Source organism: Corapipo altera, unplaced genomic scaffold, assembly GCF_003945725.1.
Source record: "Corapipo altera isolate COAL_440 unplaced genomic scaffold, ASM394572v1 2b, whole genome shotgun sequence".
In the NCBI taxonomy this organism is placed as follows: Eukaryota; Metazoa; Chordata; class Aves; order Passeriformes; family Pipridae; genus Corapipo; species Corapipo altera.
This window is the reverse complement of record NW_020884874.1, coordinates 30,479,155-30,492,807: the sequence shown is the minus strand read 5'-3', so window position 1 is coordinate 30,492,807 and position 13,653 is coordinate 30,479,155. Positions and strand designations below refer to the sequence as shown.

General features: G+C 36.1%; 1 protein-coding gene across 8 annotated transcripts in view; it reads left to right on the top strand.

Annotated features, from left to right (window-relative positions):
• Positions 1-13,653, top strand: part of UTRN (utrophin) — a 363,103-nt gene that overhangs the window by 282,328 nt on the left and 67,122 nt on the right. For 7 of the 8 annotated variants that reach the window (XM_027631971.1, XM_027631965.1, XM_027631957.1 and 4 more), the window contains 3 exons: positions 55-201; positions 1,515-1,593; positions 6,483-6,543. In XM_027631971.1, the coding sequence (XP_027487772.1) occupies positions 55-201; positions 1,515-1,593; positions 6,483-6,543 (287 nt within the window). The remainder of the gene's footprint in view (positions 1-54; positions 202-1,514; positions 1,594-6,482; positions 6,544-13,653) is intronic. The other variant, XM_027631979.1, reaches the window with a different exon arrangement.

Here is a 13,653-nt window from a genome sequence, read left to right as displayed (position 1 = left end):
TTTGTGCTACTTAAATATCCCTTGAACATAAATGTATGTTTCTTACTCTTTAAGGCTTTTAGAGATGAAATTGCTCCCATCAACTTAAAAGTTAAAACAGTGAATGATTTGTCCAGTCAGCTGTCTCCACTTGACCTTTATCCATCCTTAAAGATGTCTCGTCAACTGGATGATCTTAACATGCGTTGGAAACTTTTACAGGTATTCTTCTGAATATGTACAGTAGGTGTGTGGGGAGGGATGTTTCTTTTTCTCTGTTCTCTCTGTCCTTTCTCTTCTCTGATGTGTTATTACCATTTGTTCCATTACTTCTATTGCTAAGGTGTTACTCAGTTGGTACCAAACCAACAGAAAGATCTGTCTTTCCTTCAGCAGCTTAACCAAAAGCTTTTCCTTTCAAGCTATTTCAGCAGTTTATTCACACAGGAAACTGCATTAAACTCTGGAGACTAGTGGGAACTATTGCTGCATGCTTTTTTTGTATATCTTATAGCAGTATATTTTATTACATAAATCTGTATTACCAAAAACTGGTATAAATACTTCTGTTGTGTTTCCAGCTCATGGAAAGCTGTTTTATTTTGTCTTTGAACGTTCACTTTCTGTAGGGAATTTCACTTTAAGTGTCTTAAGTATTATTAGAGCTATAGCAAGGTATGAGCAATAGCAATTTAACATTACAAAACAGAAGAGGATATGCTATGAGAGGGATTCATATTGCATAGTTACGATTATTGTGCTTAAATGGTCTGCGAAAGGTAAATCAATGTACCTGATTACGGTTGAAACTCGTATATAGTTTCAAAGTGAATGATTTAATGGAGTTTCTTACATCAGTTAAAAATTCATGTATCAATTTTGACGTTTCTCACTTTTTTATTTTGTAGGAAATACTTATCACACTTCTAGTGAGGGTAGCGGGAACGAATTTTCAAAACCTGGGCACCAGTTCCTGGACCAGTAGTTTTGAATAAGTCACTCCTGAGAGGCAAAGCTATTAATGTGTCATATCAGACCTTTCCTTTCTTCTCAAACTGAGTTAACCAAGCAACCAAACTACTGCTGGGTGTGCTAGTGCAGTTTCAATTAATAAACTGGGGGTGGAGTCATGTCAGCAAGTGAAGCTGTATCTTCCAAAATGGTTCTGTGCTGACAAGGCAGCTGTGAGATCAATAAAATCAAACTGAGACCTGCTGACTATGGAAATGTGGGCAACAGAAGGGTTGGGAGGAGGTCAGAAGCTTCAACAGTAGGCTATAGTCACTGTGAAACTACTTTTGTTTGTTATTGATCTATAGTTCTCACACAAGAACACTGCAAGATACAAACAGGATTTTCATTAAGCAAGTGGAAAAAAAAATGTAACCGTGAATAGATGGATGTCAAATGAGAGCTATGACACACACAAATTAATTTCACTAAAAATGAATGTAAACAAGTGGTTTTCTTATCATGGTCTTGCTGTTGCAAAGTAAATGCCAATGTAAATTTTGTGTATGTGTGTTTATATGTAGGTGTCTGTAGAGGATCGCCTTAAACAGTTACAGGAGGCACACCGAGATTTTGGGCCTGCATCCCAGCACTTTCTTTCCAGTAAGTTCTTTGAATTAATCGACACGAGAGACATGATGGCTTTCTTAAAGACTGACTGATCTTTACTCCAGTTTTCCCTATGGCTTGAGGAAGTTCTTCTTCCATATTATCTACTTCTGTGTTTTTGTGGAGGTGTTTCATCTTCATAACTGCACTGACAATCTCACTAGTGTGCTTCCCACTGTACCACCTTTCTGAGATACTGTTGTGCCCTGGTTGTTTTATTCTTTGTCCTCTGCTGCAGTGTCTACGCTGTGACTGTTCCAGAATCTTTGCTTGTTCATAAGCACATCTTCTCATCGTCTGCCAACTCTTTCCTCTATTTCGTTTTGCTTCCGCTCTTGCTGGGATGACACAAAGGAAGAGCTGCCTGGATTTTTTTATTTTTTTTTTTTAAATTGAAGACTTCATGTCATACATTCCTGGAACTTCAAATAAAGGGCTGAGGAAAGCAAATGTGCATCACTTCCTCAAGACCTATCCTTCCATCTTTTTCTATTGAATGAAAATTTTAGAGGTATAAACCTGTGGTCTCCCATATACTAAGAGGGCAAAAGCAGATTTGACATAATTTGCTACAAATAAATAGGTTGTGATATCAAGATCCATGTTGATTTTTCCAATGTTCTAGCCTACCTGCTGTCATCAGGGCTAATAAGACAAAGTGTTAATCCAGTCACTTCTCCAATTTTTAACTGAGGGCTTCAGTAATAAAAATAAAATCATTGCAGGAGTTGAGAAGTCAGCATGACAATGAGCAGTTCTTTCCCAGAGATTCTGAAGTACTGTATGTCAATGTATAGCTAAACAGCTAATATAATTTAAAACAATAAATGATTCTTGATTTCCTTTCTTGACTTATGTGACAACCGTGTTCTTATTTTAAATTGACAGTTAGTTTTTCAATAAACAAGATGCAATGTATATAAAATATTACAACTGTTATGTAAAATAGCAATTCCTGGAGCCACTTTGTCCTGTTCTTAAATTGGCAGAACAAACAAACAACTTTAAAAAGTATATGATTTATTTGTTAATTAAATTTAAGCCATATTAGAAGTATAGCATACTGTTGCCACAGTGGTTTTGTAGCTCTTCCAATCTCAAACTTGTAACCTTGACAGTCAGTTCCTTCACTACTGTGTCACCGTTGAGGCTGTTCTGTTCACCTTTCCTCACCTGGACCATTGTAAATATTCAGGTGACTGATCAGGGCAGGAGGAGAATCAGTCAAAGAGTCCACATGTAAAACTTGCCAGGAAAAGTTGACTGGTTTTGTTTGTCTTGACCTGGATCATTTCCTTGATTTGGCTTACAGCTGTGTCACAATAAAAAACTGCATTCACAAGACCGAGTGATGAACTGGCTTTCTTGCTGGTTTAAGCATTCATAGTTACGTACAAAGAGACTATGCAGTGCCGTATCAGCATACCACAGCCATGCTTAGGGAATCTTCTCCAGGCTTAAAGAGACATTCGTTTTGTTACATACAAAAGTAAAAAAAGGAAAGCTTCCAGACTGCATGTTGGTAAATACCACAAAGAGCTATAGCCAAGTAACACAGTTTTTGAAAAGCAAATAATATGCAGTTATCCATTTAAACTCTTTGTTAACGAAGGCGACCTCTTTCCCCACGCAAACTACAACAAAAACTTGTTAAAAAAATAAAAATAAACAAAACTCTTTTTAGAAATTCAGGTAAACAGAGTTAAAGAACTTACACCTACAATTTTTTATAAAGTCAGTTAAATGAAAACCAGGGGCAGTAACTTCAAAAGGAAAGTCATAAAAGAGTCATTAAATCTGGAAAAGTAAAGGTTTTATCCTGACAGATGGCAAGACTGCATATTCTAAATCAAAATTTTCAAACCTTTTTAGCAGCAATAAATTACTTCAAACTGTGAGGAACAAGTTGAGTAGTAGTCTGAATAAGACAATCTCAAACTTCAAAAACTGCAATTGATATATATGTATGTCTTGTGCAAATCTTCATCTCCAAAATTGCACTTCTGAATTAGAGGGCAGGTTTTTATCTGTGCTCATCTGACAACATCTATTTTACATTTACCTCACATACCTGTTACTTTTCCTCCAAATCCTTACAGGGGAACATAACTTGCCATCACACCATTGTTAGCTGATTAGATCCCAGTTTGCAACCGGATTTGTCTATGTCGCATTGACCTCTTTAACCACCAGCGTGCTTGTAGCAAATATGGGTAGAGTCCTTCCCAAATCTTCGTTCGTGAAGCCCAGCCATGATGATATGATGAGATCCCAGTTATCGTTTATTCAGTAATTTGTGCTAGCAAAACACTTATCTCTACTTGTTTATCAGATTCGTAGAATAGCCCAGGTTGAAAGGGATGGAGTTCAAAAGATCATCTGGTCCAACCTTTCATAGGAATGGGAACCTAGATGACATTATCCAACACCCTGATTCCAGCCCCATTAGTCCAGTGATTTCATCTCTGCAGTGGCTAGAAACATCTCAGTACTAAAAAGACACAGTACAGCATTTGATACTGCTGTTTGAGTTTGTAGAACACCAATTAGATGGATTCATGCGGTCCATCAGTAAGAAAGTGCTTCAAAATATTTTTGAAGACTATCAAACAACATATTAGCCCTTCCTAAAATGTTCTGTGGGAGGAGGCTGAGGTAAAGCAGTATTAGTAGTCCACTACAATCTGTGATCCCTCTTTTTGCTGAGCTTTTGTTTCCTCTCCCTTCATTGGGAGGCAAGAGTATGTTGAACTTTTTTTCAGTGCTTGTGAGATGGAAGGTAAACCCCTTGCAAGTTAGTTACTGAGCAGTAAATTTTATACATCCCTAAAACAGCTGAAGGTGAAGAATACTCATAATCCATTATTCTTTGCAAGAGGATTGCTTTGCTGTCTCCTGCCTTAGAAATAGTAACTTGTTTCTTCTGTAATTGATTTATTTTCCAAGGCTGATGATCCACTTCTCTATGTTGTGTTTTTGTATGCTTCTGAGATGAATTCTTGAACATCCACAAGTGCTGACTCTACAAGTTCCCTAAAAAATAGCTAGGTAGTCAGTGATCTGCTTAAAGCACCTCTCAGCCATACTAATACCAAGAGGCCTGCTAGTGAGTGCCAGAATTGATAACTACTACGTTCAGTTTTCATCAGGAAACTGATTTTTAATAAATTTTCCAGAGCTTCATGCAGCAGAGAACTGGCAATGTTTTACAAAGGTTGTTTCCAAACAAGTAGAGTGTGACTTGGTCCATAGTAATTAGTAATTTAATTGATTACATTGTTTAGTCCATATTTGTGTTTTTGAAGAATATCTTTATCTGTTTTACCATATAAATTGTAGTTGAGCACTTTTCTAGCTGACATAATTAGTATAGTAGTACAGGAGCCACCATAGGTGCTAAATGGCAACACTAGAGAAAGAAACTCTAAAGCCGATGGCTACTTTCACCTATCTTGTTGATTTTTTTTTTCTCAGAATTATGAATGCTTAAGGATTATTTTTCAGTTAGCTACCTCTGTTTGAACATTTAGCCTTTATTAATTTTTTTCTTTACCAGGTAACTGCCTACCTCTGAATTGCAAATGTTATTCTCTTCTTTAAATATTGAGATGGAATTTTCTCTATTTTTTCCAGTAAATAATGTGATTTACTTTATTCCTGTAGTTTCCCAAATATTCTTCTCAGTTAATCTGTGTTTTCAGTACATGAATGTTTCTTAAATTATAAACCATGAAATTTTGTGTGAGGTCACAGCCATTAAACTTCTTGGGAAGCAGTCAGCTAGTAGCAGGGTGAGACCTGCCTCTCTCTGTAGCTGCAACAGCCTATGGGACTTCATGGCTGGGCTTTGCGAACGAAGATTTGAGGACTTACACAACTTGTTATTATCAAATGTAGGTTTTTTTCCAAAGAGGGATGGGCTCTAAAGTGGGCCATGCTTGCAGAGAATTGCATAAATTGAGAGTTTAATTACTTGAGATGCAATGTGGATCAAAGCTGTGTCTCATTTTAGCAAGTTTTGAAACAGGGGTGTTAGCACCCACGAGTAGGCACTCTGTCTCAGAAGTGTTGCCATATGTGTGCAATATAAATTCATTCCATTGTGATGATGGTTTATTCCTACCTGTTCTTTCCATCTCTGGTACTATAGTGAATCTAGTGAAGTGAGTTTTTTCCATGATAAACCCTAATTACCAGGTACTAGTCTGTTAATTTCTGGTAGGTATGTGTACCTGTGGTTTTTTCAGTAAGTAGCTGCTTATAAGTTGTCCACCAGCAGTCCTGTTGGCCTGAACACTTTTTAACCTTTTATCTCTTGGGATCTTTAGATGAGCATGGTTGTAGTGTCATGTTTGACTTCATGCCTTTTTCAACTCATTGTGCAGAAGGCTTCTTGATGTTATGGATGATATCCAAGTAATCAATATTAATTTGAGTTGCAAATAGGAACCCTTATATAAGGGTTGTTACTAATAAAAATCAGATTCATATTTCTTCTTTTTTGTCCTGTTGCAGAGCATTGATTATAGTAGTGGAATAATTTATTTTCAAAGCATAAACTGATAATAATTCCATAGAGATAGGAAAACCAGTGTCTACGTTTTCCCTGAATGGATAGCTTGCTTGCTTAGAATTTATTATCCTTCTTTGAAGTAGAATCACCACATTTGTTTTATTTCCCGTGTGGCTTCAAATAGATGTCTGGAATCATCTTGAGAGATTGCCATAGTTTTCTTTTACTGATTTTCTGATTACTGAAAATAGTCTGGGAAATTTTGTTTCCATTTGTTATAACCATATTAATTATAAAATAAATAAAAGATAGTTAGATTTTTAAATTTGACACTTACTTTTTCATAACTAACTTGTCTTTATTTCCTCAGCCTCAGTACAGTTTCCATGGCAGAGATCTGTTTCACATAACAAAGTGCCCTATTATATCAAGTAAGTTTGCCTTTATTCTTTTTTCCTTAACCCTACCAGAGGGTCTTATCACCATAACCTGGCATAAAAACATAGGGACTAAGTAGTAGCTAGAAATGTTACCAAGAGTTTCTTTACTTAGTGTTCTGCTGCATATACTATATAGTCATGTTTATTGTTTTACATACTATATAATTTAGAAATATGTAAATAGAAATAAATGACAAACCCAAAATAAAACCTCAGTCAAACAGATAGGAAACAGCAGGGACATTTCAATATAATACTTTATCAGTATTCAAACTAGACTTGTTCTTATGTGTATGGCTCATCCAGAGTGTAAACTGTAAAGGGAAAAAAAGCTGAATAAGTAATGCAAAGTTTATAACCTATAGCAAAACAGTGGTGACTAATATCTATTGAGCCCATTCATCATTTTGTGCCAAATTTATTTGGAAATATACATGTGTTGACTGTCCTTCTGTCCTTTTCTTTACTTTATGGAAGTTCTTATAGTGCTTGATTTTAAGGCAAATTATACGTTTTCATAAATATTTACAAAAATTGTACAAATACCGTGATTACCAAGAGGAATGGTCGAGATACTTATTTTGAAAATAAAAAAGAATACTTAGTTATGGAGGTAAGGAGATTTTGATGTGTTTTACTCAGAGCAGTCCATAACTTGGCTTTTCTTAATCTATCAGCATTTATTTATGTACTGTTTGCCAGTACTTTAAAGATCAAAGATTGCGGCTTTGAGAGGAGGATAGTGCTTTGCCAGAGAGGTAAATGAAATTTTAAGAAGGTGCAGTGTATAGTAAGGGAGACCCAAGCAGTTCGTTTTAGGCTGAAGGAAATCTGTTAAAATGTTATCAGTTTGAGTTTGGGAAAAGGGTAGGTTTTTTAAGGTAGAATGACTGTGAGTTGGACTTGAAGATAGTTCATTCTAAAGAACACAAGTGAAGTTTTTTTACTATTGCGTATTGCTCATAAATCTGAGAACCACGTTTTGTGCTTCAAACAATTTATGAGTACTTGAGAGCTTTGAAAAGCAGGTAACAGTCAATTCATGTCAATCAAACCTGTTATCATTCTTGAGGTGTGACGGTTATTTTTAAACTGTCATATGAAGATTAATTTCTTTAAAGGGTCTGAGTAGGTAACTAGAAAAAGCAAAAACCTACTGTGAAGATCCTTGAATTCTCTGTGAAAGCATTTGTGCTTCTCCTGAAAAGTTTTGCAGGAGGCAAGAAAAACTGTGACACACTGGAGAAGAGGTTCCTGGCTTCATCCTGAGTAGAAGAGGAGAGGGCAAAAGGATCCAAAGGCTCACTCACTGCCAAGACTCAGGCAGAAGTGTATTAAAGCGATCACACCTACAGCAGTAATTCAAGGAAAATGCTGAAGTAGCAAGCTTTCTTTGGAAAGCAAGAGGAAAACTACCCTAAGCCTGTGATTTTTTTTCTTGTGGGTATGTCCTTACTGGACACTGAAAGATGGCAATTCACTTTCCTGCTCTGTCAGAGCTGATAGCTGGAGTTGGGAGGGTTTATCAGGTATGAGTTGGACCCAGAGGGCTTTGCGGAGCTCGTTGGTGTATTCAGAGTTGGGGAACAGAGATGGGAACAGATGGAACAGACTAATATTAAAACTTCTTATCTGTGCTGAACAAGGCAAGTATTTTAAACTTGAATATTTCATGTGTATATCCTTTTTTCATAATTAATACATTCTTTTGAGTTTCCGAGCATCTCTCTAACCCCACCTCAGCCAAAGTTCAGTTTTTGAGAAGTCTTTTTTTTGTCATTGCTAGTTCAGAAGAAAGTAAGTCTTTCCAGTTGTGTGCCCTAGGTGCAGTCCTGCAAGCTCACCAGTTGGTGGCCAAGTATCTGCTTGTGCTGTGGGCTTCCTCTGGTGTGTTGGTGGCACTAGAGCTTGACTGGGGGATGAAGCCAGTTGGGACTGAGAAAGAAGCCCTGGCATCTCTCAGAAATTGTTTTAATGGTCTTGCACAGGAAGTTTGGTAAGAGAGCAGAAGTATAGGGCACATTCTCTGAGGGGCAAGGTCTTTATAGTAGCAGAGACTGCTGTTTAATTTGCAAGATGGCCTTAATGAAGTCAGCAGGACTAACTACTGCATCTCAAGGAAGACTTTTCCAGTAATCTTTCCCTGCTTGCAACGTGATATATGCTGCTGAAGCAATGATTCTTGTGTCTTGAAAGAGAATGATGGTATGTGTAACTGGTAGGATTTATTTATTTTAAAAAACTTGAGGATGAATACTGAATTTCAGTAGCTTTACAGTCTGAAAAGCAGAGTGACCTTGGCAGTTTCCTACATTTTTTATTTCTTACTGATCTAAACATCATTGTTTTCAGAAGCAGCTAGATAAATCAGAGAGTTGTGGAAGATAAAGCAGAAAAGAACTGATTCTGAATTTCATTTGCTTTGTTATGATCAGGCTGGAGAGTATTCTTGGCTTTAAATACCCTTTTAAATCTTTTTGTGTTCTTTAATTTCAAACACAGTTTAAAGAAGAGAAAAAAACAATACAGACAGAAAAAACATACTGACTGTGTGATTAGTGATTACATGAGTGAGATAATTTAAGAGAATAGGGAACAGGATTTAATGATGGATGTTTATATAGAAAGGAATGCTAGGAAAGAGGGAAAGATTAATTTTCTTTTTTTTTTTTAATTGTACTAATCCCTTGCAAAGACTCGCCTTTGATGTAAAGCACAGCATGAGTAGAAGGAACAGTTATGATGAGTCTTAATAACTATCGTTTGAGAACAACTATATTTGTTGTATTTACAGCAAGACTTGTATATTTAGAGGGAAGGTTTAAGATACCAGTTGTTCATTTTATGGTATAAAGAAGAAAATACAGCAGAACAAAGATAGTAAAAGTATGATCCAATGTGGCTGAAAAATGAGAAGTTTTAAAAATTTGGAAGTGAAATAAAGGCAAATTGAAATCAGACCACTTCTAAATAAGAACACATAATTTTCTTAGACAACCATAATTCATATATTTTCTTCATTTTGATTGCATATTGTGAGTGTCATTGAATGAGAAATGTAAAATATTCGGAAGGTGACATAATTGCAGATGATGATGTAGTTGCACCTCTGTTAAAGTATTTGGAAAAAAAAATAAAAGAACAAGCTGCACTCTGTAATTTTATTGCACACAGAGAATGAATTTTAGAAAAATTAGGGAATTGCACCTTAGAAGGCCAGGAGGGAGTAATTTAGGTAGCAATGAATCTGTAAGGAGAATGTCAAAATGATGCAAGATGTCTGTATTTTCAGATAAGCAGCATTTTTTCTGTTTGTTTTCTAACACCAGAGGTAGCTTGCATTTATGTGTTTAGAGAGGAGTGTCTCTCTGAAAGAGGTCTTAGTGAACAGCACACCATCGTGACTTGGGAGTCCAGTTTGTTCTCCCCACTCCATTTACTAACAGTTGTCATGTCTACCCTTCCTCGGGTTGTATTTAATCAGGTAATGAAGCATGTGAAAGATCAAAAAACCAGTTTACAACCTCCTCTGCCCTATATGTTCAGACAGAGGCAGTCTGGGTTTGGGGCATTTTGGAAAGGAGCAACTATTCTGCTTAGCTGAAAGAAGGATTTCTAATTTATTGGTCTCAGGTTTATCAACTTGCATGTGTCCTGGGCTATGGTGAATATGGTGAACTGAACTTACACACATGATTTAACCTCTCTCTTTTCTCCTCTTGAGTTGTCTTACTGTGTAAGTCAAAGTTGCGAAGTAGTGCTGCCTCTGTTGATGTAATTTTATTTCATCCTTCTGCCTCCCATTTGATTTTTTTTTCTTAATGACAGTTGATAAAATATTTTGTATTTCTGTGGTCTGTGTCTTCTCTGTCACAGTAAAATTCAATGAAAACCTTAACTGTAAAATCTTGATGCTGCTGGAAAAAAAAAAGCTACAGTCTTTCATAATTTATAAAAGAGAATGGGACTAATGAGCATATGGAGGGGAATACAACACAGCAGGCACAGTACTTAACAATGCACTTTAGGTAATGAAAGTGTGAAGTTTGGACAAAAGGTTTGGCAAACTTGCCATTGAATACATATTTCATAGATTGGTTTGTAAAGGTTTGAGATTTAATAAGGAGAATTTTCTGCTGTTGTTGATTTATAACTATTTGTATCATACAAATGAGACATCCTTGGCCTCCATAATAGTAAATGAAAAAAAATAAAACCTATAATACATAGTGTTTCAATAAAATATTCGAAAGATAAACAGAGTAATAAAGGAGACACTATGTGTAATAATTAAACATCCTTGAGGAAAACATGATGAATGTGCAGAAAACATAATTACCCTGGTGTTTCTCACTCTTTTTCTTTTAACTGTAATTTAAGTGTTCTTCAGCAGTGTACCTTTCAATGCTGTAAGTTATTAGATATTTGTACTGTGCAGAAGAAACAAAAGGGTGATATAGAAGAGGTCACAGTAAGTTTAATCTCATGCAGGACATTACATAGAGAGAGCAATTTCTTGATGTAACCATTAAATTGATCCATATCAAACACCACAGTTGCCATGCTTACTTTTCTGTAATCCTGCAAAGAGGCTGACATAACGAACATCTTAGAAATCCCATGTTATCACCTTCTATATCATGTTTAACTTTATGGGGGACAGGAATAAAATGTTTTCTGCTTCTCCATTTTTTAAGGCTCTTTAGAAAGTCTTTCATGATGTTTGGTTTATGCCTGTATGGGGAAGATGGGGAGAATTAATGGAACAGAAAAACCTAATTTTTTTGCTTATTCTAGTTTATGCATAATCCCATTTTTTTTAAGTATTAAGAAGTATTTCCCTTAGAAGGGAAAATAAAATCTGATTTGCAGAAAGAGGTAATACAGGTTTGAGGTTTTGAGAGTTTCTTCAATTACCAGTTCCTGTGCTGGTCTTTGTTTTCAATTAAAGAAATGCAGTAGCACATTTTCTCTGGAGTGATTTCAAAATATCTGCATATAAATTGTTCAGCCAACCTCTAAGATGCAATACCATGGGGATGCATTATGCCAACCCTTTTTTCACCACAAAACAGTATTTTCTAATGGGCTTAAAAAGAAAAAAAGAAAATATACAGTATCTAGATAAAACACTGACATATTTATGAAGTGAAGATGTTATGCCATTTGAATTTTGACAGGGGCAGCAAAGTCAGAGTTGACTGCTGTCAAATCATTAGTGATTAGTAAAGATCCTGATTTAAGGTAGTGTTTTGTGCAGATGACTACAGGAACAGAAAGGTACTTAACATCATGCCAGAGTACTGTTTCTTGTGGTTGTCAGCGATTATCAACACAGGCTTTGCCCATGTTAAGAAATGATAAAAAAAAGACCCACAAACCTATCTCTAGTTTTCTTTCTGGTAGAAAAAAGCTGAAAAAGAACAAATGGAATTTTTTTCACAACTCTGTGGGCATCTTGAAACGCCTGGAGATGTACAACCTAATCCTTTCACTTCAACAGGACTGTTCTTTTATTTCTGGAGAACATAAGTTAAGTGACATGCTAACAGTTCCCCAGTTTATTTACAACCAAGAAGTGTTTTTAAAATAGAATACCTTTGCCAATTATAATTAGAAAGCTGCCACCAAACATGATGAGTAAGAAACGCATAGTAAGGGCAAATGTTTGTCATGTAAACTTTAGAGCACTTCATTAATATGCAAGGTTTTTGTAATTTGGAGTCTTTTATGGTTATCATGTTTTTTATTTAGTAAAATTTACACAAATGCCTTTAGACTATTTAAATTACACTATCTTCTCAGGTGATATATTTATGGGTGCATGTTTTGCTGCATGGTTTACACTGGGGTCCATAAGTTTGTCGGAAGAGACCTAGAAGACACTTGCTCTGAATAACTCAGTCTTTTGATACTAACAAAAAACCAATGCTTCTTAGTGAAACGCTTTAAATTCTTCCCTGACTAAACCATGTGGATGATAATGTGTAATATGTTCATACCACTTGTGTTACTGCCCTGTAGGCCAGCTCACTTCTGTGATAGCGGAAATACCTTCTTATGCCATCCACTATGTAGAATGAAATCTAGTGACCTGCGTTCCTGTAGACTTTGAAAAATTACTTTTTTTTTTTTGGTGCCATCTACAAACAAGATGAATAATGAGCCCAGTTGTTGTTCACTTTCAGTCAAAGGAAACATCACCTCACTGTACAAGTAGTTCTTGACGTTAGTAGCGTACTTGCAAGAGAAGGTGATTCTTGACTCAAGCATCACTGTGGCCTGGGATAGCAGTGGCAGGGTAGTTGTAACAGAGAGGAAAGACTCACAACATTTGTCTGCTCTTGGTTAAATGCCTGTTTTGAATCTTTTCAGAAGTTCAGTGACATGAGTTTTTTATAACTCTTATTAAATATACAGTTGCATCTTTTTAGCTTGGCTCTGTCCAGAGTTGTCTGGCTGTGGTATCTAAGTGAAACCTACCCATAGAATATATTCAGTGATGCTAGCAGCACTGCCTGCAACAGTGAAGCTGCTGCCTCCTTTGACCTGGACAGACTGTTGAGCTGGTGATTCACTCACTCTGAACCCATTCCTCTTCTCTACTGGATCCATGTAGAGAATTGCTCAGCTGTAACCAATGATTTCTTGCTAGGTGTTTTTGGATTAAGCTGGCACAGTCATATTCACCCTCTGTGGTCATTTAGCATCTGTTAGATAGTACTGACTTTAAGGAAATTGTGGACAAGTCAGGGGGAAGGGATTCTCTCTTACCTTTTTTTCAGTTTCACCAGATGATGTTCACTGGGCCTCCTTTCTCACACAATCTGCATGGCATAGAAAGAAACTAAGTGATAAGTTTTAAAAACCTATTAATCTGTACACAGTCTGGCACAAATGTATTTCTCTTGCAAATAAAATAGAAACATAAAAATGTTTTATGTTTATTATTTTATTAGGAATAAATTTCATGTTCTGTAAAGGAAAAATTTAGTTGTTCAGGTATTTACTGCATTAAATTAAGAAACGAGATGATAGGGCGGGATATAAAGGTTTTGGATATCTCCACTTTTTCTGCTTCATGTTAAGCAAAAAAAATAG